Source organism: Octopus sinensis, linkage group LG8, assembly GCF_006345805.1.
Source record: "Octopus sinensis linkage group LG8, ASM634580v1, whole genome shotgun sequence".
Taxonomy (NCBI): Eukaryota; Metazoa; Mollusca; class Cephalopoda; order Octopoda; family Octopodidae; genus Octopus; species Octopus sinensis.
The window spans coordinates 86,341,487-86,366,790 of NC_043004.1; the positions used below are offsets into that span (position 1 = coordinate 86,341,487).

General features: G+C 39.0%; 1 protein-coding gene and 1 long non-coding RNA gene across 4 annotated transcripts in view; one reads left to right on the forward strand and one right to left on the reverse strand.

Moving 5' to 3' along the window:
* LOC115214987 (hippocampus abundant transcript 1 protein) overlaps nt 1-25,304 on the reverse strand; it is a 98,687-nt gene that overhangs the window by 776 nt on the left and 72,607 nt on the right. For both annotated transcript variants that reach the window (XM_029784087.2, XM_029784088.2), the window contains 7 exons: nt 17,487-17,705; nt 14,582-14,695; nt 10,912-10,983; nt 8,389-8,501; nt 7,112-7,209; nt 5,326-5,504; nt 2,336-2,489 (listed from right to left, as the gene is read on the reverse strand). In XM_029784087.2, the coding sequence (XP_029639947.1) occupies nt 2,336-2,489; nt 5,326-5,504; nt 7,112-7,209; nt 8,389-8,501; nt 10,912-10,983; nt 14,582-14,695; nt 17,487-17,705 (949 nt within the window). The remainder of the gene's footprint in view (nt 1-2,335; nt 2,490-5,325; nt 5,505-7,111; nt 7,210-8,388; nt 8,502-10,911; nt 10,984-14,581; nt 14,696-17,486; nt 17,706-25,304) is intronic.
* Nucleotides 582-24,578, forward strand: LOC118764615. 2 transcript variants are annotated; one of them, XR_005000428.1, is made up of 3 exons: nt 582-1,249; nt 16,942-16,949; nt 24,563-24,578. It is a non-coding gene; the product is annotated as an uncharacterized LOC118764615 (long non-coding RNA). The 2 variants fall into 2 exon arrangements; XR_005000427.1 differs by lacking the exon at nt 24,563-24,578 and adding an exon at nt 8,122-8,124 and having other exon boundaries at nt 582-1,229; nt 16,942-16,955.

The window sequence follows — 25,304 nt, forward strand, 5'->3', positions numbered from 1 at the left end:
AAGGAGAGACAAGCATACATTTCTACATACATATATGGTCATTGCCAGTACTGCCTAACTGGCCCACGTGCCAGTGGCACGTAAAAAGCACCCACTACACTTTCGGAGTGGCTGGCGTTAGGAAGGGCATCCAGCTGTAGAAACTCTGCCAGATCAAGATTGGAGCCTGGTGCAGCCATCTGGTTCGCCGGCCCTCAGTCAAAATCGTCCAACCCATGCTAGCATGGAAAGAGGACGCTAAACGATGATGATGATATACATATGTATATGGATGCATAGATGTGTTCTCCAAGGCTTTGGTTGACCAGGGGCTACAGTATTTGAGAAACAGATACGGATTGCTAACAGAAAAAGCATCTAATAGCAGAACACTGCTTTAACATGTTTCATCCTAACCCATACAAATATGATAAAACCAAAACAGATGACAAGAGCAATAATGACAATAGTAATCATTTATCTTTTACTTGTTTCAATCATCAGACTGTGGCCATACTGGAGCACCGTCTTGAAGATATTTTTTTAAAGCCTGATATCCTATGCATGTCTTATGCCAAATTGCTAAGTTATGGGGATGTAAACACACCAACATCAATTGTCAAGCAGTGATGGAGGACAAACACAGAGACAATGACATACGTACATACATACAAATATAATTGGCATGAAACTGCTGATATTTTGCATCATTGACTGAAGCGGGAAAACTCAGCTGCAAATATTCCATGTATCGTGTCTTTGTCTAATTTCCCATCTATTAAGTTTCTGTCTAGTTTCCTGTTTGCTTTCATCTAACTTGTAATCTTTCTGTTCAACCCTTGATATATATATATCGGGTACATGCCATGAGTAATTACTCAGGGTAGGCAGCTGGTGACGTTTAATGTAGTAAAACACACACAAAAATAAGCAAAGCACAGACACGCAACTGAGTTGGAGACAGATTTGTTTCTGCCTTTATAGCGCATAAAGTAAAACGTTGTTGTAGGAGTGTACGCAGCATGTGAACTACAGCAGTATTATGCATAGCTTAAATACTGAGATAGAAAAGCAGGGGCAAATTATGCCAAACTAATCTACAAAAAAATAAACTATTTTGCATTTTATGCATAGTAATCAGAGTAACCTTCATAATTTTATTGAATAAGGTGCATCTTTTGCCATAAGAGGAAAATGTTACTATCGCTCTATTTTATTCAGGGTAGGCACTGCCTACCTTGCCTACCCAGGTGACACATCCCTGATATATGTATATATAAATAAATTCGTTTTTGGATTTGGTTTGCAAGATTCTTTATGTGAGTTCGTGTGTTGAAGCATATTCTGTTGTGTCTGGGGAGAGTCATTTTCTTTTTGTGCCTTATAATTTAATACACTCAAGATTATTGAAAAGGTTGCAAGACGCAACGAAAACTTTAGGAAAATAAAAATAAGAAATAAGTGGAAATTTTACCAGTGAGTGTGTTAAATTATAAGACACAAAAAGAAAATGACTCTCCCCAGACACAACAGAATTCACTTAATGTAAACAAAATATGAGACAATGCATAGCGTTCTGTTAAATAATACATTAAAAAAACGCATAATATCATCATCATCATTTAGCGTCCGTTTTCCATGCTAGCATGGGTTGGACGGTTCAACTGGGGTCTGTGAAGCCGGAAGGCTGCATCAAGCCCAGTCAGATCTGGCAGTGTTTCTACGGCTGGATGCCCTTCCTAACGCCAACCACTCCGTGAGTGTAGTGGGTGCTTTCTATGTGCCACCCACACAGGTGCCAGACGGAGCTGGCAAACGGCCACAAACGGATGGTGCTTTTACGTGCCACCGGCACGGGGGGCCAGGCGAGGCTGGCAACGGACACGAACGGATGGTGCTTTTACGTGCCACCGGCACGGGGGCCAGGTGAGGCTGGCAACGGACATGAGCGGATGGTGCTTTTACGTGCCACCGGCACGGGGGCCAGGCAAGGCTGGCAACGGACACGAACGGATGGTGAACAGGAAACAGACACAGAAGGTTGCGAATATTCCTCACCAGTTACCAGTCAAAGGTTCTCAGCTTTTATATACATATATACAACAGGTTTCTTTTAGTTTCTGTTTACAAAATCCACTCACATGGGTTTGGCTGGTCCGAGACTGTAGTGGAAGACACTTGCCCAAGGGGCCAATGCAGTGGAACTGAACCCGGAACCATGTGGTTGGGAAGCAAACTTCTCATCATACTGCCATGCCCAACAATGACGATGATGGCAATGATGATGATGATGTTGATAAGGAGGAGGTGGGTGAACATGCATAATTTATAGTTTATATGTAACGGATTTGCTTACCTATATCCTTTGAGAATGAATCATGAGTTAATACTCTCTTGGTTGGTGAACTCATCCCTTTTTGATGAGGATTATCAGGGATAAATACTGTGACTAACAATGCTAAAATGACCAGAATTGCTCCAAAGGCAAATGGTGGACCTGGTACAACATTCTGTCAAGCAAAACAAAAATAAAAACAATTAGAAAACAGCAAACAAATATTCATAATTACAGAGATATACTTGCATAGTAAGCAACTTGATCTGAGATTGTATGCTGAAACAAAAACAATTGCAGTGTGGAAGATGTTTCTAAGCCATTTAAGAACACAAAAACCTTTAGATTTACTTCAACATTTAAATTTAATTTGTGTCAAAATATTTTTGGCGCTTTGAAACCACAACCTGTGGAAGTGAATCTAACGGCTTTTAGTGTGTTCTTAAATGGCTTCTATACATGCTACAAATATTCACTGTTTGTTCCTTCTCAAGCCATGCCTGGCTCATAAGGGCCAGTTTCCCAGTTTCGTTGGCGTATAGGTTCCCCACCTGGACGGGACGCTGGTCTGTCACAGGTGAGCTGCAAAATGCTGGAGGAAAGAGTTAGCAGAAGTTCGCCATTACCTTCTGCCAGAGCCACATGGAGCTTAGGTGTTTTCGCTCATAAACACACATATTACCCGGTCTGAGATTCGAACCTGCGATCTCTCGACTGCAAGTCCGCTGCTCTAACCACTAGGTCATGTGCCTCCACGCAAATATTCATAAGTTTAAATAAAAAGCAAGAAAACAACTGGTTACGCTTTATATCTCTATCTCACACACACATGCACAGAACTGAACAAATACTCAAAATCTTTGTTGCACATGCACACTGACATTGCACATGCAGCAGAGTGTGTTGGCTTCAATTTTTTCAAGCCTTTGCATATCCTCTGTATTCACATGTTTACTACCATGTAGCACAGCTGTTCATACACAAGCATCATACAATCTGCCTTTCACATAAAATTGTACAGAGTTCATCTTTTACTTGTTTCAGTCTTTGGACTGCAGCTACGCTGGGGCACAGCATATGTGTATATATATATACATGACAGGCTTCTTTCAGTTTCTGTCTATCAAATCCAATCACAAGGCTTTGGTCGGCCGAGGCTATAGTAGAAGACACTTGCCCAAGGTGCTACACAGTGGGACTGAACCCGGAACCATGTGGTTCGTAAGCAAGCTACTTACCACAAAGCCACTTAAACATATTTCTTATTTCTTTATTGCCCACAAAGGGCTCAACGTAGAGGGGACAAACAAGGAAGAAAACAGGATTAAGTCGATTACATCGACCCAGTGCGTAAGTGGTACTTAATTTATCGACCCCAAAAGGATGAAAGGCAAAGTCAACCTCGGCGGAATTTGAACTCAGAACGTAGTAGCAGACAAAATACCGCCAAGCATTTCGTCCGGCATGCTAACGTTTCTGCCAATTTGCCACCTTCCAATTAAACATATTTCTAATTAAATGCACACCTATGTGATTTAATTAATTTTGAAATAAATACTCCAAGAATCTCAATGGATTTAGTAAAATAACTAACTTGTTCCTTATTAAGTTAGCACTTGGAACATTACTCAACCTTTTTGATATCAATTTGCACAAAACTGCCCCTTGGTGCTATGATACAAGTTCCTTGTTTTAAACTGAATTATATTAAAACTTCAATCAAAACTTCCATGTTAATCTTTGTGCCAAACACCACCTTAAAGTTATTTTAATAAATCCTTCATTATTTTCAAAATTAAACAAACACTGTGCATCGCAGGACGGCCTGCTGTGCTTACCTTGGATCGTAGAGCGACCTGCTGTGCTTGAGGAGACCTATTGAGTCAAGTACATCAACATCAAAAAATCAAGTGGAAATTGTAGTTGTGATACCTGTGCCGGTGGCACGTAAAAAGCACCATCCGAATGTGACCGATGCCAGTGCAACCATGACTGGCTTCCATGCCGGTGGCACGTAAAAAGCACCAACCGATCGTGGCCGTTGCCAGCCTCCTCTGGCACCTGTGCCAGTGGCATGTAAAAAGCACCCACTACACTCACAGAGTGGTTGGCGTTAGGAAGAGCATCCAGCTGTAGAAATACTGCCAGATCAAACTGGAGCCTGGTGTAGCCTCCTGGCTTCCCAGACCCTGGTCGAACCATCCAACCGATGCTAGCATGGAAAACGGATGTTAAACGATGATGATGGTAGGGTATTTCAACAGACATACAGTAACAAAAGGGTTACAGAGATGCTTTTAAGGAGGTCTTGTGTTGAAAGATTTTAATCTAAACATGAACAGGTTAGTAATAGGAAAAGCCCACATGTATAAACCATGCTGAAAAAAATAAAGGAGAGGCTGAAGGGCAGAATAGCAAAAACAGCTGGTTTTTGTTCCATTGCTGTGTTTACCAGATGACAAGGACTGCAGATGAGTGACAGGACATTGAGAGACCATTCCAGCTCAAGCTACTAAGGGAAAATGATATACAATAATGATGATGATGAACATCATTGTACTCATCATCTTCATCATTTCGACATGCCCTTTTTCATGCTTGCATGGATCAGACAGAATTTGCTAAGGTAGGTTTTTCCATGGCTGGATGCCTTTCCTGACACCAACATTCACCTGTTTCTAAGCAAGGTAATATTTCTCCATGCCCGGAGATGTTTTCACAGAAGACTGGAAATGAAGGACTCTGACTTGCATGATAGTGACTCTTAAAGCAGGTCAAGAAAAGAACACACACACACACACACACACAACAGACTTTGTTCAGTTTCCATCTCCCAAATCCATTCACAAGGCTTTGATCGGCCCAGGTGCCATGCAGTGGGGCTGAGCCAGAAACCATGTAGTTGGGAAGCAAACTTCTTACCACACAGTTTTGTTCCTTAGACTCAGAATTAATCTGAAAAGGGATTTGTATGAAAAGGATCAAGGCATGAAAGCACTGTATATACTTACCAATAGGGTATTAGTTGTGGTGGAATGAGATGAAATGTTTAAAGGAACTGGTTTCTTTTTGTTGGATTCAGCCATGTCATTCAGGTCAACATGGAATAAATAGAAAATGAAGCCGTACAGGGCCGGGCCAAGCCCATTACACAAACCACGAATGCCTGTAACCATGCCTTGAGCAACCCCTAAAAGAGAGAAATAATAATAATAAACAAGAATGGTGAGTGAGTATGATGGTCACTTTTAATTAACATAATGGTTTCATACAGCAATGATGATGATGATGATAATGAGACTGAAGGCATTTCAATGTGATCATTCTACCTGCTAGAAATAGCAACAAAAAATCCATCATATGACATAAAGGAAAGGATATTAGATAATATAGTCCTATTTTCATATATTTTTTATTGGTTTCAGTCACTGGAGTGAAACCATGCTGAAGTACCACTTTGAAAGGTTTTGTCAATCATATTGACTCAGTACTTACTTCAGCCTGGTATTTATTTTATCAATCTCTTGGATTGAGTCACCTTTCTGACATAACACTGACCTGGCATTTTCAAACTCTCAAACACACACGCGCACGCATGCATGCACGCACACACACACACACACGGTGGTCTTCTGTATAGTTTCTGTCTACCAATTCCACGCATAAGATTTTTGTTAACCTAAAGCTACAGTCAAAGACACTTTCTCAAAGTGCAGTGCAGTGTAGAACTAATCCTAGAATTACACAATTGCGAAGCAGACTACAGCCATCGCTGCACCAACATTTTTCAAAAAACTTTTATATTTATATAGGTACGAGCATGGCTGTATGTTAAAAAGCTTGCTTCCCAACTACATGGTTCCAGGTTCAGTCTCACTGCATAACACCTTGTAAAAGTGTCTTCTATCATAGTCTTGGGCCAACCAAAGTCTTGTGAGTAGATTTGATAGATGGAAGCTGAAACAAGCCCATCGTATATGTGTGTGTGTGTTTGTCTGTCTGTCCCCTAACATTATTTGACAACAGGTGTTGGTGTGTTTACAGCCCCATAACTTAGCAGTTTAGCAAAAGAGACTGACACAATAAGTACTAGCTTAAAAAAACAATTCTGGGGACAATTTGTTTAACTTAAACCCTTCACAAGGTGGTGCCCCAGCATGGCTGCAGCCAAATGACTGACACAAGTAAAAGATAAAACGACAACATGCATTTTATGAACAACAGAATTAATATACAGTTCTATATTTAAGAAATGAGGAATTATGTACATTATTTACATTATTTACATTTGAAGGATATTTGTTCTCATCTTGTTTGTTGTTAACACCAAACAAAATGAGGACAAATATCCATCAAATGTAAATAATGTAGAATTAATATATGATTCCAAACAGCTAATCAGTGATTCACTGAATTTCCAAAGGCAATAGAGCCAAGGACAAGCCTATGCAATTTGGTCATAACAAATAAAGACAAAGTGAAAATCATCATCTCTCCCTTTCATAATTTTCTTATGAACTGGAAGTGGTATCACAATTAGTGGGTGTAACATTAGTTGGCTGATATATGCAGATGACATGGTGCTACTTGGCTCATTAGATAATTTCTCGCACGCACTGAATGGCTTTACTGCCGAGTGCTACAAGGCAGGGGTGATGATGGTTAGTGTTGCGGAAACTGTGACACTGATCGTCTCAAGTAAACTAAAACTAAGAAGGTAGAAAATTTTGTACCAAGATTTAATGCTAAATTAGGGGTGGAACTTATACACAATACAAAACAACATAAAATGTTTACCTTGTTGGTCAGCATAGACATGAGCAGATACAAAAGAGCTGATGGCAGGGTAGGTGATACTGGACATGGCGGCAATAGCACCTGAACACCAAACAATCCTGAAACAAGATCAAAGAATAAAAATGAATGAACAGAGATGAGAAAATAACTTGCAACATCGTAGTGTATAAATGAAACAAGTTAATGTAAACAAAACAAAAATATTAAATAGTGGCCATATAAAGGGTAAATACATACAAGAGACATACCATATTTGTTCATGTATAATACACACCGTTTTAATGAATTTTCTTGAACCTAAGTATTCCTGGTCTACATTATACATAAGAACTAAATGCTATTCAATTTTTAATTTTTCTATAAAATAATATTTAATCTGATTAAACACTTTCTATACAACAACATAATAATAATAATAATCATCATCATCATCATCATCCTTGTCGTCATCGTTTTCCATGCTGGCATGGGTTAGATGGTCTGACTAGAGCTGGTAAACCAGAGAGCTGCACCAAGTTCCAGTCTGTTTTGGGCTGACTGGCTCTCGTGCCCGGGGCACGTAAAAGCACCCACTACACTCTCAGAGTGGTTGACATTAGGAAGGGCATCCAGCTGTAAAAACCGCCAGATCAGACTGGAGCCTTGTGCAGCCATCTGGCTCGCCAGTCCTCAGTCAAACCATCCAACCTATGCCAGCATAGAAAGCAGACGGTAAACAATGATGATGATGATGATGATGATGATGATGATGATGATGGTGGTGATGATTAAGGTGGCAATCTGGCAGAATCGTTAGCATGCCAGACAAAATGCTTAGCAACATTTCATCCATCTTTACATTCTGATTTCAAGTTCCAATGAGGTTGATTTTGCCTTTCATACTTTCAAGGTCAATAAAATAAAGTACCAGTTATATGATGGAGTCAATGTAATTGAATAGCCTTTCTCCCCTGCCAAATTTCAAACTTTGTGCCTATAATAGAATTATTATTATTATTATTATTATTAAGGCAGTGAGCTGGCAGAATCGTTAGCACGCCAGACGAAATGCTTAGTGATATTTCACCCGTCACTACATTCTGAGTTCAAATTCCACTGAGGTCAGCTTTGCCTCTCATTCTTTCAGGGTCGATAAATTAAGTACCAGTTGTGTACTGGGATCGATTTAATCGACTGGCCCCCCTCCCCCAAAATTTCAAGCCTTGTGCCTATAATAGAAAGAATTATTATTATTATTATTATTATTATTATTATTCATAAATGCATTATTTACTCACCAAGTCTGAGATCCAAATCCATAACAGGCAAGTTGGACCATTTCAAAGACTAGACCAAACATAATAGAATGTTTATATCCAAGATATCTCATTAGCAGAGTGAGAACCAATGTCTGGAGAGGAAGAAAAAGAGAAAATATAAAATAAAAAAAGGAACATTTACAAACTGCAATACCTTTAATAAAACTGTGATTTTTCTTTTAACACTCTATTACAGGATGCAAATGTATTAAATAATAGTAATGAACTTATAATATACAATGCTCAGGTACGCTAGAACTCGTCAGAAAAAGGAGCCAAAACTGCATGAACATCTTCATCATCATTTAACATCCGTTGTCCATGCTGGCATGGGTTGGACAGTTTGACCAGGGCTGGTAAGCTAAAAGGCTGCACCAGACTCCAGTCTGATTTGACATGCTTTCTATGGCTATAATGGCTATAATGGGTGCTTTTACGTGCCACCGGAACAGGTGCCATTTGTGTGACACCGGAACAGGTGCCATTTGTGTGACACCAGTGCTGCCGCGACTGTGATTTTACTCAGCTGGATGGGTCTTCATCTCAAGCACAGCACAATGCCAAAGTACATAGAACATATGCACATATTCTATGTGCATAGAATATGCACAGGAAGTGAACAGGTAATAAATAGGTGCAGGCATGGCTGTGTGGCAAGAAGCTTGCTTCCTAACCATATGGTTCCAAGTTCAGTACCCTTGAGTGGAACGTTGGGCAAGTGTCTTCTGCTATAGCCTTAGGCTATGATAACAATAATACTCTTTTACTTGTTTCAGTCATTTGACTGTGGCCATGCTGGAGCACCGCCTTTAGTCGAGCAAATCGACCCCCCAGGACATATTCTTTGGAAGCCTAGTACTTATTCTATTGGTCTCTTTTGCTGAACTTCTAAGTCACGGGGACGTAAACACGCCAGTATCGGTTGTCAAGCGATGTAGGGGGGACAAACACAGACACACAAACATATACACACATATACATATATATTATGCAATGGGCTTCTTTCAGTTTCTGTCAACCAAATCCACTCACAAGGCTTTGGTCGGCCCAAGGCTATAGTAGAAGACACTTGCCCAAGCTGCTACACAGTGGAACTGAACCCGGAACCATGTGGTTCGTAAGCAAGCTACTTACCACACAGCCATTCCTAAGCCAACTACTTTACAGAATGTACTGGGTGCTTTTCACACACACACACACACACAAACACATATATATGAGAGAAAGCGAGAGTATGTCTTAACTGGTGCAGGCATTGCTGCGTAGTAAGAAGTTTGCTTCCCAACCACATGGTTACAGGTTCAGCCCCTCTACATGACACCTTGGGCAAGTATTTTCTACTACAGCTTCAAGCCAACCAAAGCCTTGTAAGTGAATTTAGTAGATGGAAACTAAAAGTAGCCCATCATGTGTGTGTGTTTGTGTGTTTGGCCCACACCGCCACTTGACAACCAGTGTTGGTGAGTTTACATACCCATAACCTAGCATGCACCAAAAGAGACTGATAGAATAAGTACCCAGCATAAAAGGGGAAAATAAGTAGTTTAGGTGGTTGATTCAGTCGACGAAAGTTTCTTATTGTGGTGCCCCAGCATGGCCGCAGTCTAATAACTGAAACAAGTAAAAAAAAAAGATATGTCAACTAACATTGTCGTTATAGTGTCAACATACCTGTGTCCACTAACCACATTGGTTAACATATCCATGTGGCCATATTATCAACATGGCCGTGTCAACAAACACAGAAGCCATGGTGTTAACATATTTGCGTCGACTAACATTGTAGTCAATGTTAACATGTATGGCACTGCTAACATATCTGCTTCAGCTAAGACTTGATACAGTAAATGTGTCAAATTCATTCAAATCATACCGAGAAGAAAGAAAATATTCAGCAGGATATAGGCGCAGGAGTGGCTGTGTGGTAAGTAGCTCGCTCACCAACCACATGGTTCCGGGTTCATTCCCACTGTGTGGCACCTTCGGCAAGTGTCTTCTACTATAGCCTCGGGCCGACCAAAGCCTTGTGAGAGGATTTGGTAGACAAAAACTGAAAGAAGCCCGTCGTATAATATATATATATATATATATATATATATATATGTGTGTGTGTGTGTGTCTGTCTCCCCAATATAGCTTGACAACCAACACTGGTGTGTTTACGTCCCTGTAACTTAACGGTTCGGCAAAAGAGACCGATAGAATAAGTACTAGGCTTCTAAAGAATAAGTCATGGGGTCGATTTGCTCGACTAAAGGCGGTGCTCCAGCATGGCCGCAGTCAAATGACTGAAAGAAGAAAAAGAGAAACAAAGAGAAATGGGCATAGCATTGAATTTCCCTCTTGTCTCAGAAGGGATGTATGGTGAACTAAAATTTATATATAACTATGGAAGGTCAGCTGTGTAATAAAATTCTTATCAAATTAGACAGTCTGTCAGCAGTGGAAAACTTTCATTGCACCACAGCAGCAAAGTTTAAAATCCAACAAAAATCGACTTACTTGTGCGACTACAGATAAAACACCAACAACAGCTATGAAAGAGGCGACTTCTTCAGCAGAAAATCCCATGACCTGGAAAGAAATGAAAGAGAGAACAATAAGATAACTCATTGAGCAAGGAGGATGAAATCATTAAAGTACAGATTCTCTTGTTTATTATTACTATTATTATTATTACTACTACTACTAAGGTGGCAAGCTAGTGGAATTGTTAGCATGTTTAGTAGCATTCCATCGAACTTTAGGTTCTGAGTTGAAATATCACTGAGGTCACCTTTCCTCCTGTTGAGGTCAATGAAATAAGTACCAGCTGAGCACTGGGGTCAATGTAATCGACTAAACCCTTCCCTCTAAATTTCATTCCTTGTGCCCATAGTAGAAAAGATTATTATTATTATTATTTACTTTTAATCTGCATGTTTGTTAGTCACATGCTGAGACACACCCATTGTCCTGAGGCAAGTGAAGGATAAGAGATATTACAGTATGACAAAGTTTAGGAAGAGGAAGTGGTAGGGGCAGTAGCAAAATATCTTCATGTAATACAACACAGACATTTAAATGGATAGGCTTTTTCTAAGGATGTGGGCAGTACTTGTCAGTACAATCTTTTGGATTTCTCTGAGACATGGTTCTCCAGGGATCTTATCTACATATTTCTGACATCCTTTTTATCATACCTAGGGCACCTACAATAACAGGAACAGTTCTCATTTTAAGATGCCACATCTTTTGAATTTCAATTTCCAAGTTCTTATATTTACTTAGTTTGTCAAATTCCTTGACAAATATATTTTTATCAGTGGGAAAACTTATTATTATTATTATTATTATTATTATTATTGAGTGAGATAGCAGTGCATGCCATCAAAGTGACACTAGGGTAAAATATACGAAGCCCAGTATACTCATCATGAGTACCCGTCTGATAAGGGTACACTGGGCACATGCATCACGACCATATGTGCGCAACATGGTGATCTCATATCAAGATAAACAGCACATGACCTTGCAGGTGGGGCCCAGTTAGAATTTTCTTCAGGTCGAGTAACCCATCCTGCTCAAAAGGTCCCTGAATAAGGGTTGTTTAAGGATGTTGAACGAACCACCCATGTTTCCAAAGGTGAATTATCCAAACTCCAAAGAGTTCCTTTCAACACATGGCTATGATGCTCCCCCACTACTTCTGCTTGTGATCAGAGATGCACATATCGTCAGCCACTAAGGGACATGCTCAACTGGTTACGGTCAAACAACTGACAAGCAAATCTGTGGTATTGAGCAGAATATTTGCTGTAGCCCATCTTTTATACCAAGACAAAACAATGTACATGATAACACTTCCAGTCAGTTAAGATCAGAAGCCATGAGAGCCACTGTCCAGTACTGCATCAGGGCAAATTATTATTATTATTATCATTATTATTTGTTTTCGGTAATTTGTCTAGAGCAGTGATTTCCTAACATGAGGTATACGCCCCACCGGTGGGGCTTGGAAAATTTGTAGAGGGGCATGGGATCCAAATTTTTTTTTTTTTCTTAAGTGGGACATGGAACTGTGAAAAATTTTTTTTCACAGCAAACACACTACACCTATACTCAGCCTAACCAAACCAATCCCTCCAGCCAAGCATACCATATGAAGATTGTTTGCTACAGTGTAGCACTGTTTTAATGCTACAGCTGAAGCTAACGAAACTGTCTCCTCAAATCAAGGAAATCTGCCACAGTTGCCAGGCATAAAGTTCTCATTAAAGAGATTCACTTTTTTTTTCTTAGTCAATAACGTACTTTCTTTTGGTACTCAGTACTTAAGAGTTACTGGTAGGTTCTTTTGTATCAAATAACTGTGATAGGGTATTAAAAATAAAATCCTTTTTCCAAACCACCAGTGGGGCATGCATTTTTCTGGAAAGCTATTGTGGGGCCTGGGGGAAAATAGGTCGGGAAACACTGGTCTAGAGCAATGTGTGACACTACATCCTAGAGTATTATTTTGTTGATATTCAGCAAAGTGAATGTGGATGGGATTGAAACCCCAGAACGCAAAGGGAGGTAATCAAATACTAGACTTTTCTTGTTTAATGCTCCATAAATTCTGCATTTATTTAGCTCAGTGAAAAGGAAACATTCAGAGTAAAATCTGGATAAAGATACACTGAAGGAACTTGGTAATGGAGGTTCCATGTAACCATGAAGTGAAGCAATGACTTCAAGCATCAAATAGAGTATTTGTTTGTCATCATTTAGTATACATTTTCCAAGCTCATATGGATTGGATAGTTTGACAGGAACTGGCAAACCGCAGTGCTGTGACAAGTCCCAATATCAGCTTTGACATGATTTCTACAGCTGGATGTCCTTCTTAACACCAACCACTCTACAGTGAGTATTAGGTGCTTTTCTTGAACCACCAGCACCAGTGAAGTTGCCAAGCATTTTGTGAGACAGGAAAAGAGCACAAGAACAAAAAGGAAAAAAAAAAAGGAAAAACCCACCCACCATCTCAACAAAGTGGAGGGAAGTATTTGAGAGAGAGGTGGCTTTATGCCACAATTTGAGAGCCTAAAACATGTGGAGGAGCAATGGCCCAGTAGTTAGGGCAGCGGACCCGCGGTCAGAGGATCGTGGTTTCGATTCCCAGACCGGGCGTTGTGTGTGTTTATTGAGCGAAAACACCTAAAGCTCTACGAGGTTCCAGCAGGGGTTGGTGGCGACCTCTGTTGTACTCTTTCGACCCAACTTTCTCTCACTTTTTCTTCCTGTTTCTTGAGTAATGCTGTGATGGACTGGCGTCCCGTCCAGCTGGAGCGAACATATATGCCATAGAAACCGGGAAACTGGGCCCATGAGCCTGGCTAGGCTTGAAAAGGGTGCATAAATAAAAATAAAATAAATAAAAAACATGATAGAGGATCATGGGTGGCTGGGTGTAGCTGTGAAGACGATACAATGGTAGTGATGGGGGGTAGGCAGGGCAAACCCTCAAGGTACAAGAATGTGAGCATAAAAGAGGATAGGAGTTATTATTAGTCAATGTTTGCTTTTTATGCTGACATGGGCTGAACAGCGTTGAAATATAATTAGCTAATAGTTAAAATTCTAATAGAAATAATAAAAGTCGGACTATGGTGATAGCCAAAGTCCTTTTTAAGTAATCTATAAATGTTCAATAAAAATTAGATCTTCTGTTAATATTTACATTGATCAATAAATCAAAATATCTCTGTTATCAATGCGAAAAGATCAGAGTGGTGTGCAGGAAGAGGTAACTGGGGTTGTGACTAGAATAAGTGGTGGAAACTAAAAAGTTTTAAGAACTAATGCTTTTAATCAGAACAAATACAGTCTAATGCCAACAAGGGAAGCTTTAATGGAGCCAACTGACATGCCAGAAATAGCAGCTAAATGTTCTTGATCCACACTCTTAAGAGCAACAAAATTCAACACATACATACATGTCACACATATATATAAATACATATACACACACACACACACACACACAATGTGTATTTATTTCAGTAAATTTTAAATCAATCTAGCATGCCAACCCAATTTAATAGGCAGAAGTCATGCACCATAAAAACATTGAAATGATTATAATTTTAACAGTAGTGACTGCCAGACTTACATCACAGACAGATTTGAACAAAATCTTAAATCTTACCAATCTTAAATACACAAAGAAACAGGAGTACTCTCCAGCTTCAGGCAGGTATGATAAAAAGACTGCTACACAGAGCATTAATATAAGCCGGTCTTTGCCAAGTTTTTTCAATGACTAGAGAGAAAGAGAGAAAGAATTGAAAATAAAAATTATCTTCACAAATATAAAAACATATATATATAATTTATATACACATATATACATGTGTACAAATATACACACACATACATACACACACTTACACATTTGTAAGTGCGCGTACAGTTAAAAAAGGATTCATATAATAATATACATTTCCTTGGGCAAGAAGCCAATTTGTTTTATTAAGAGAAAGGAATATATAATTTATATGTCTAATCATAAAATATTGATTGACCACTTAATCAGAAATTCATAAAATATCGATTGATCACTTCATCACATATTCATAGCAAAAATAAAAAAGAGAGATTGTGTGATATTTTTGCTCTTCTCAGGGGCAGAAGCAATGCTAGTGGAATGGAGTCACTTCATCAGTGGAGTAAAACCGACTTGACACACAAGATTACCACAAGTTATACGATTCAATCATAATACATGATTGAACAGTAGAACATATATATATATTACCATATTTTTTTTCTTCAATCATAGTATCTTTCTGATTGCTTATTTTCTCAACTGTTATGCAATGAAATACTGATTTCTGTGAAGCTATGACTATGAGGTCATAGCTTCACAGTTTGCTTCCCCACCACATGGTTTTGGGGTCCAGTCACACTGTGTGGCACCTCCAGCCAGTGTCTATTGCAATAGCCTCGGGCATTAGCAGATGGAAACTAAAAGAAGCTTGTCATATATATATATTAATAGGGAAGGCCGGTTTATTGGGATTACCTAAGGTTTCCCATCCATAAAGGGTTTAGTTTTATGGTATATCACCAGATCCCGAAAACCTGTTGGCCCATGACTTCTTCAAAATATGGAGGGGTAAAAGCCTAACTATCCAAAGGTAACAATTGGAGATTATCTCCCTTTGCTATTGGCTATCGTGCCCCCATTATATATATATATATATATATATATATATATATATATATATATATATTACTTGTTTCAGTCATTTTACTGAGGCCATGCTGAAGCACTAACTTCAGTTGCACAAATTAACCCCAGGACTTATTCTTTGTAACCCTAGTACTTACTCTATCGACCTCATTTGCCAAACTGCTAATGTTACGGGGATGCAAACATACCAACATTGGTTGTCAAGTGATGGTGTGGGGGAACAAACACATACACAAAAATATATACTTATATATATATATATATATATATATATATATATATATTACTTGTTTCAGTCATTTTACTGAGGCCATGCTGAAGCACTAACTTCAGTTGCACAAATTAACCCCAGGACTTATTCTTTGTAACCCTAGTACTTACTCTATCGACCTCATTTGCCAAACTGCTAATGTTACGGGGATGCAAACATACCAACATTGGTTGTCAAGTGATGGTGTGGGGGAACAAACACATACACAAAAATATATACTTATATATATATATATATATATATAAGCACAGTAGTGCCTGTATGGCAAGTAGCTTGCTTACCAACCACATGGTTCCATGTTCAGTCCCACTGCATGGCACATCGGGCAAGTGTCTTTTACTATAGCCTTGGGCCAACCAAAGCCTTCAAAGTGAATTTGGTAGACGAAAACTGAAAGAAGCCTGTCATGTATATATATATATATATGTGTATGTGTGTGTATTCGTGTGTCTGTGTTTGTCCCCCCACCCACCCCATCCCCACCATCAGTTGACAACCGATGTTGGTGCATTTACATCCTCGTAACTTAGCGGTTCGGGGTTAGGCAAACGAGACCAAAAGAATAAGTAGTAAGTTTATAAAGAATAATTCCTGGGGTTGATTTCTTCAACTAAAGGTGGTGCCCCAGCAGGGCTGCAGTCAAATGACTGAAACAAATAAAAGAATATATAATGGGCTTTTATTAGTTTCCATCTACCAAATCCACTCACTTGCCCAACGTGCCACACAGTGGGGCTGAACCTGGAACCATGTGGTTGGGAAGCAAACCTCTTACCACACAGCCATGCCTGCACCAATATATATATATATATATATATATATATATATATATATATGCATGTATGTTTTTGTGTCTGTGTTTGTCCCCCACCACAACTTGATAGTTTGTTTACATCCCCGTTACTTAGCAGTTTGGCTGGAGTGGGGTGGAATTACAGAATAAGTACCAGGGTTAAAAAGAAAAGTACTAAGGTTGATTAATTTGATTAAAGCTTCTCTGAATGGCCACAGTCTAATGATTGAAACAAGCAAAAGATAAAAGGTGTGTGTGTGTGAATGTTGATGTTCTAAGGCCGTGCATGTCACTGCCAGAGTGATGTTGATGGTCTTTGCCACGCTTCCCTTTCAAAGCATCTGGCTCTAAAATCCTGCCCCAAATTAGACTCGTGTGTGTGTGTGCATGTGCACACGTGTGTGAGAAAGGACAGGGAGTTAAAGAAATAAATTTTAATGAATATAAAATTTTTTTAAATTTCATGCAATTGAAGGCCTGCCATCCAGAAAATACTATGATTATTTCATCATTAAACCAACCACAACATGCAAAGATTTGGTTTAGAATATTGATTCACAGGTATCACATACCTGGTAATGAAATTATTTCAATTCTCTATTATTATTTTTACCAGGCCTTTTTTTTTTTTACCAATTATATTTTTGCTTTAGAAGGAAGACTATTTTTTTAACCACATCACAAGACAAGACAAAAAAATTAATAAATCGTTGCGAGCCAGAGATATGAAGCAACTCAATTAATCGATATTATAAATTGAGTATCATTAAAAAAGAAATAATTTCAATAATTACACCAAAGGGATCGGCTTTGTCCCATGAAATCTGTGAACCCCAGCTGGCAGGGCGTAACTTTTCAGGTAAGGATTCTGGGACAGCAACTAATATGAACAAAATATCGAGCACGGCTACAGCCGTCGCTAGCCAAATCACTAGAGTATCACTGTACAGCCGCTCCAAATATGCCCCAATGGCCGGACTTGTGACTAAACTGGCAGCAAAAGTAGCTGATACCTGCAGAGAAGAAAGAAAGAGAATATGCATTTTAAAAACAAGTAATAATTTCTCATATAAGAAGCAAGATCAAACACTAGAAGACGAGGAGGAAGGAAAGAAGGAAGCCGGAAAGAATGAAGAGAGAAAGGAGGAAGAAAGACGAGGAAAAGAGAGAAGAGGAAAAGGCAGAGGAGGGAAAAAGAGGAGAGAAAGAATGAAGTCGGAAAGAATGAAGAGAAAAAGGAGGAAGAGGGAAAGAGAGGAAGAGGAGGAGAAGGAAGAGTATGGATGCTTTTACATGCCACCAACACAGGTGGCATTTGTATGACACTGATATCTGCCACGACTGCGATTTTGCTCAGCTTAATGGATCTTCTTCTCAAGCACAACATAATGCCAAAGGTCTCAGTCTCGTTATAAATATTATCATCACTTTGTTCAACTTTGCCTTTCATTCTTTCAGGGTGGATTAAATAAGTACCAGTTGTGCACTGGGGTTGATGTAATCGACTTAATCCCTTCGTCTGTCCTTGTTTGTCCCCTCTATGTTTAGCCCCCTTTGGGCAACAAAGAAATAAATATTATCATCACTATCGTCGAAGCAGTGATAGAATTTTGAAGTTGTTATTATCATTGCTGTGGTGCAGCAGTAGATGTGCAGTTAAGACATTCACTGGGGCAAAGTGTCCTTTATAATAGCCTGGAACTGACCAATGTCTTCTAAGTAAATCTGGTTGATGGAAACTGTATGGAAGCCTAGCAGATGTGTATGAATTTGTGTCTTCGTGTCTGTGATTGTCCTCTGTCCTACCATTTAACAACCGGTGTTAGTTTGGTTAGATTTTGTAACTTAGCAGTTCAACAAAAGAAACCGATAGAATAGGCACCATACTTTAACCATTTAGCAATTAAACTGGTCACACCCATTTCAAATATTCTACTTGTTTTATATTCAATCTGATTAGATCCAGCCTCTCACACCTACCCTACAATGTCATCCCCCAAAAAAATAAACAATCACATCAGAGAAATCTCAAAGTTATGAGATAATGCATGATTAATTCAACACCTTGTGATTAAATAAACATTACATTTGACTGAGTTATTTGAATGCGACAGGGTTAACAAACAAATTGAGATCAATCTGTTTGACAAAATTAAAAAGAAAATCTACAAGGCAGTGCTCCAGCATAGCCACAATCCAATTAACTTAAGTAAAAAGTAAAAGGCAATACATGTTTTTCAGGTCTGATCTCACTGTGTGGCACCTCAGGTAAGAATCTATTATGGCCTCAGGTTGAATAATGCTTTGAGAGTGAAATATGGCAGCTGAAAACTCATTCATACACATGCACGCAATGCTTGTATTTATATTTGTGTGTACATGTTGACATAAACACAGTCATCAAAAAAAAATTCAACAGGTGTTACATCAGTAACATAACTTAGCCATCAATAAAATTAAGTTTCAGAATCGCACTGGTTCCATAAGTGAACTTGGTGCGAGACCACATGTTGAGACTAAAGCAATTACAGCATGACTGTTATTCTAGCTGTTTAATAACATAAAGCTACTACACCGACCTTTTTTTAAATTATTTCATGAGGTGCCGGTGACACATAAAAAGTGCCATTTGAGTGTAGCCAATGCCTGACTGGCTCCTGTGTGTCGGTGGCATGTAAAAAGCACCATTTGAATGTGGAGGATGCGAGTGCCGCCTGCTGGTGGCACATAAAAAAGCACTCACTACACTCTCGGAATGGTTGGCGTTAGGAAGGGTATCCAGCTGTAGAAACTTTGCCAAATCGGATTGGAGCCTGGTGCAGCCTCCCAGCTCGCCAATCCTCAGTCAAACCATCCAACTTACACCAGCATGGAAAGCGGACGTTAAATGACGATGGTGATGATCACGATGATGATGAAGTGTCGTAAAATATATTAAAGATGAATTTTAACACCTTTGCGTTATTAAATAGGGAGACAGAAATAAGTACTAGCTTGAAATAAATAGTGTCGTCGGTATGATGGACTAAAACATTTGAAATACAATACCCCAGTATAACCACAGTCCTAATGACAGAAACCAGTTAACCCTTTAGCATGTAAACAAGCCATATCCGGGCCAAATATTTTAACTACTTTATATTCAGATTGGCCTGATCCAGCCTTTCATACCTACCTACACTGTCATTCTAAAAATATACAAATATGTGGCTGTGTGGTAAGTAGCTTGCTTACCAACCACATGGTTCCGGGTTCAGTCCCACTGTGTGGCACCTTGGGCAAGTGTCTTCTACTATAGCCTCAGGCTGACCAAAGCGTTGTGAGTGGATTTGGTAGACGGAAACTGAAAAGAAGCCCGTCGTATATATGTATATATGTGTGTGTGTGTGTGTGTGTATGTCTGTGTTTGTCCCCCCAACATCACTTGACAACCGATGCTGGTGTGTTTATGTCCCCATAACTTAGCAGTTCGGCAAAAAGAATTACAAAGAATAATCCTGGGGTCGATTTGCTTGACTAAAGCTGGTGCTCCAGCATGGCCACAGTCAAATGACTGAAACCAGTAAAAAGAGTAAATACATCATTGAAATCTTGAAGCTACAAGATAATGCAGGATTAATTCAAAACTATGTGAATAAATAATTATATTTGATAGAATAATCTCAATGCTAAAGGGTTAGAGTCCACAGCTTTTGTATTGGTGAGGTGTCAATGTGGATGATATTTAGTTTGATATCAATTGTAGTTTGATGTTTCTAAAGTTGCAACACTCAAGAATCCCTGGGAAGTGGAATGAGAGATACACAGTATGACAGAATGAGATGACTGGGCAGGGCTGTCTAGATTCTGACATTTAAGCTGTTTTGGTGACAGTTTGTGCTGGCAGTGGAGGAAAGTACAGATATATACACAGACACATGCACATAGAAATATACAAGTATAGAGTGAGAAGGAAAATGAGACATACATACAAACCTAACTACACATTCAGAGAGAGAAAGAAACCTTAAAACACCTGATCTCAAATAAATCACTGTCAAGTCAGTAATGTCAAATAGATGGTGCCAATACAGCTGTGCCAAAACGTCTCATACCCATAGTGTGGAATGCTGAGAGAAGGAAAGGAGAATGCGTAGATAAGGATAGAAGACAGCATGTATGTCTGAGTATTACTGGCACCAGAATACTGGTGGGTGAATGCCTGCTAATTGAGTGTCACTCTTACATTTCAGATCATGATGCAGAAAAGTTTAACTGTGGAATCCACATTTAAACTTCTCCGCATCATAATCCGAAATGTAAGATTTTCTTTCGACCATGATGATGGAGGCTTGAATTATCCAATGTTTATTTGCTTCCATTACAGCCTGCATATAATGGTAAAACTACATCCGCCAAGATTATGATGGATCTCTGAGCCCCCAGAAACAGTTGTTGGACTTATAACACCTTACATCTTCCCCTTTGGCAGAAGATGACTGGGCAGGGCTGTCTAGATTCTGACAATTTCTCTGTTGTGTGTACTGTTATAGCCACATCTGCTCCTATCTTGAGATTTGGGGGGGGGGGTTATAATCTCATGTAAACTTTAATCTTTTGTTTGTTTTTTTTTCTTTTACTGGTTTCAGTCATTTGAGTGCAGCCATGCTGGAGCACTGCCTTTAGTCGAAGAAATCGACCCCAGGACTTATTCATTCTAAGCCTAGTACTTATTCTATCGGTGTCTTTTGCCGAACCACTAAGTTATGGGGATCTTCACGTAAAAAGCACGATCTGATTGTGGCACGTAAAAAGCACCCACTACACTCATGGAGTGGTTGGCGTTAGGAAGGGCATCCAGCCGTCGAAACATTGCCAGATCAGACTGGGCCTGGTGCAGCCTTCTGGCTTCCCAGACCCCAGTTGAACTGTCCAACCCATGCTAGCATGGAAAGCAGACGCTAAACGATGATGATGATATATTTATACTTAAATATTCATCATATGAAAGTCTTCAGCCTTTGCTTTCTTTCTGTTTGCATGTATACATATATAAGGTACTTGCCCCAAAGTGCCATGCAGTGAGACTGAACCTGGAACCATGTGGCTGAGAAGCAAGCTTTTTCCCACATAGCCACATCTGCTCCCATCTTGAGATTTGAGGATTTTTTTTATAATCTCATGTAAACTTTAATCTTTTTTTTTTCTTCTTTTATTGGTTTCAGTCATTTGACTGTGGCCATGCTGGAGCACTGCCTTTAGTTGAAGAAATCGACCCCAGGACTTATTCTTTGTAAGCCTAGTACTTATTCTATTGGTCTCTTCTGTTGAACTGCTAAGTTACAGGGATATAAACACACCAACATCAGTGTCAAGCATTGGTAGAGAGGGATAAATAAAGACACACAAATACACACACATACACACACAAACATATACATATATACGATGGGCTTCTTTCAGTTTCCATCTACCAAATCCACTCACAAGCCTTTGGTCAGCCCAAGGCTATAGTAGAAGACACTTACCAAGCAGTGGGACTGAACCCGGAACCATGTGGTTGGGAAGTAAGCTTCTTACCACACAGCCACTCCTGCACCTAATTTGCTAATTACTCCAGCAAATACCAGACAATTTCATTGACTCTTGTTACATATAAATGAAGAACTATATCCTGAAGGAGTGGCTGGAATCCAAAACATTATCAGTAGGCTTAAGGGAAATGCCTGGTTATACATAAAATAGAGTTATATTCTAGATAAATTCCCAGTGCTACCAATACTCCATTTCAAATACAGGGCTTTTGAGGAATTAGATGTCTTAATGATTATCAAGTAAAGATAATCTGGATATCACACTTATGATTAAAATAATTAAATTGGCTGACAAGGATATGAAACTAAAAAGTTAAAATACTTCCTCAATCTGTCTGTTACAGATAAAAATTATTACGGATTATTATAACAGATTATATATATATATATATTCACACACACAGCATATACACACATGGAAATACAATTTGCACACATACACATGCATGTTAACATATATGTATACATATAAACACAAACACACTAACATTCACATAAGTGTACATACACAAACTCACATACACATGCACAGATCTACAACACACACATGTATACATATAAACACATTTACATACATGTATATACACAAACCTGTACACACATAGAAACATCGCACACACACACACACACACACACATACACACAACATAAAAACATTCATATATACATAAACCCATACACACACACATACACAACATGCATGCATACACATATACATGTATTCATATATACTTTTCTACTCTGGGCACAAGGCCCAACATTTTTGGGGAGGGGGCCAGTCAACTGGTACTTAATTTATCAATCCCGGAAGGATGAAAAGCAAAGATGACCTCACCGGAATTTGAACTCAGAATGTGAAGACAGATGAAATACCACTAAGCATTTCGCCCTGCATGCTAACATTTCTGCCAGCTTGCCACCTTACATGTACTTGTATATAATAACATATGTGTATATATACACATACATGTATATATACACATCCATATTCACAAGACAAAGTGGATGAGAACATTAGAAGAGGAAAAGCAGGAGAAAGTAGTGACTGCTAACCAAGTAGGAAGCACACACATTGTTAAGAAGGCCATGTAAAGTACATTAATATGTACATACAGATTGGTAAATGTGTGGGTGTGAGAGAGCAAAAGTGAGATTAAGTACCTGGTGTGATTGAAAATGTGTATAACAAAAATAAAAATGAAGATCTCTGGGAAAACCTGTTAGTTAATACCAGAAAATACTTTGCAACAAGGATACCTCTATGTGGTTTCTTCAATCTGCTAAAAGTAGAAGCCATATAGCCATCAAATGATACCTCTAATGTCTTAACCCATTAGCATTTAAACCGGCTATATCCGGCCAAAAGTATTCTGCTTGTTTTATGTTCAAACTGGCCATATCTGGTCTCTCACACCAACCCTACAATATCGTTTTAAAAATTAACAGCTACCTCATCAAAATCTCATAGCTACAAGATAATGCATGATTAATTCAAAACAATGTGGATGAAAATGCCTTAATTTGGGTAGAATAATGCGAACACTAAAGGGTTAAATATAAAAGAGTGGTCACAGCTGGAATGCCAATGATCTTGGGCCGATTTAACACTGAACAAGATTCAAAGAGCTAAACTAGGAACCTAACATGGGGCGGGGGGGGGGGCGCCCTGACGCAATACTAGGTAGTGGCTCTCATAGCTTCTGATCTTAACTGATTGGAATTGCTATCATGTACATGTTTTTGCCGTTATGAAAAAGATGGGCTACAGCAAATATTCTGCTTGATACCACAGATTTGCTTGTGCTTGACAAACCCTTATCAAATGGGTAGTCATGATGGGTATATTGGGCTTTATATATTTCTACCCCATCATTACTTTGATGGCATGTGCTGCCCTCTCACTCAATATATATATATATATCATCATCATCATCGTTTAGCATCCGTTTTCCATGCTAGCATGGGTTGGACGGTTCTACTGGGATCTGTGAAGCCAGAAGGCTTCATCAGGCCCAGTCAAATCTGGCAGTGTTTCTACGGCTGGATGCCCTTTAAAATTAAACTTAAATGTTGAAATGAATCGAACGGTTTTGTGTGTTTCTTAAATGGCTTACAAACACCTTCCACGCTGCAATTGTTTTCGTTTCAGCACACGATCTCAGATCAAATTACTTGCTATGCGAGTACATCTCCGTAATATATATTCAATATTATCTGGATAATAACCTCATAAGGTGCATTTAAAAGTTTCTATATTGGCTACCATATGCCATCAAACAGCAAAGTTATTCTTTGAGCTGTGTGTGTGTGTGTACATACACACACACACAGTCTAATGAAGACTAGCAGGCCAAAACTTCGAAGTCACTGTCTTCTCTTTTCTTGTATAAATGTCTAAGAAACACGTACTTTACTAAAAAGTATTGAGTAATTTTCAGTCTAATGTTAAATTGTTTTCACATATAATGATAAAAAATAAACATAAATACATATACATATGCACACACACACACACATATATATACAACCCGTTAAAATCCTATTTAAAAAAAAAACAAATCTTCCCTTCAATTCATTTCCTTTTTTCTCACTTAGATACCTGTACCCTTTATTGCTAACCCCTTCTCTCTGCAAGTAAATATTTCTTACTTAACCCTATCACCACCACCACCAACACCACCTCAGACCCTTCTGTTAACACCTCCTCTCCCACTGCCCCTCCTTCTGTGATTTGCGGTTCCCACACCCACAGCCTCTGTTTAGTCTATATTTACCTGCCTTATATTTATGTAATCTCTTTCTCTTTACTTTGTGTGTGTATGTGTGTGTGCATGCACGTGTGCCCTCACTATACCTCTATACTTCTTGCTCCCCTGCCCACTTGTCCATACACACTATTTTCCCATAATTGCCCTGATTCACACAGACACTGGTTTCCACAACTGCGTAAAGTACACCCACTGCATCCTTGCTTCGAATCTTCACATGGCAAAGCATTAACGAATGTCATAAATGCGATACGTTCAGACTTCCACCCAG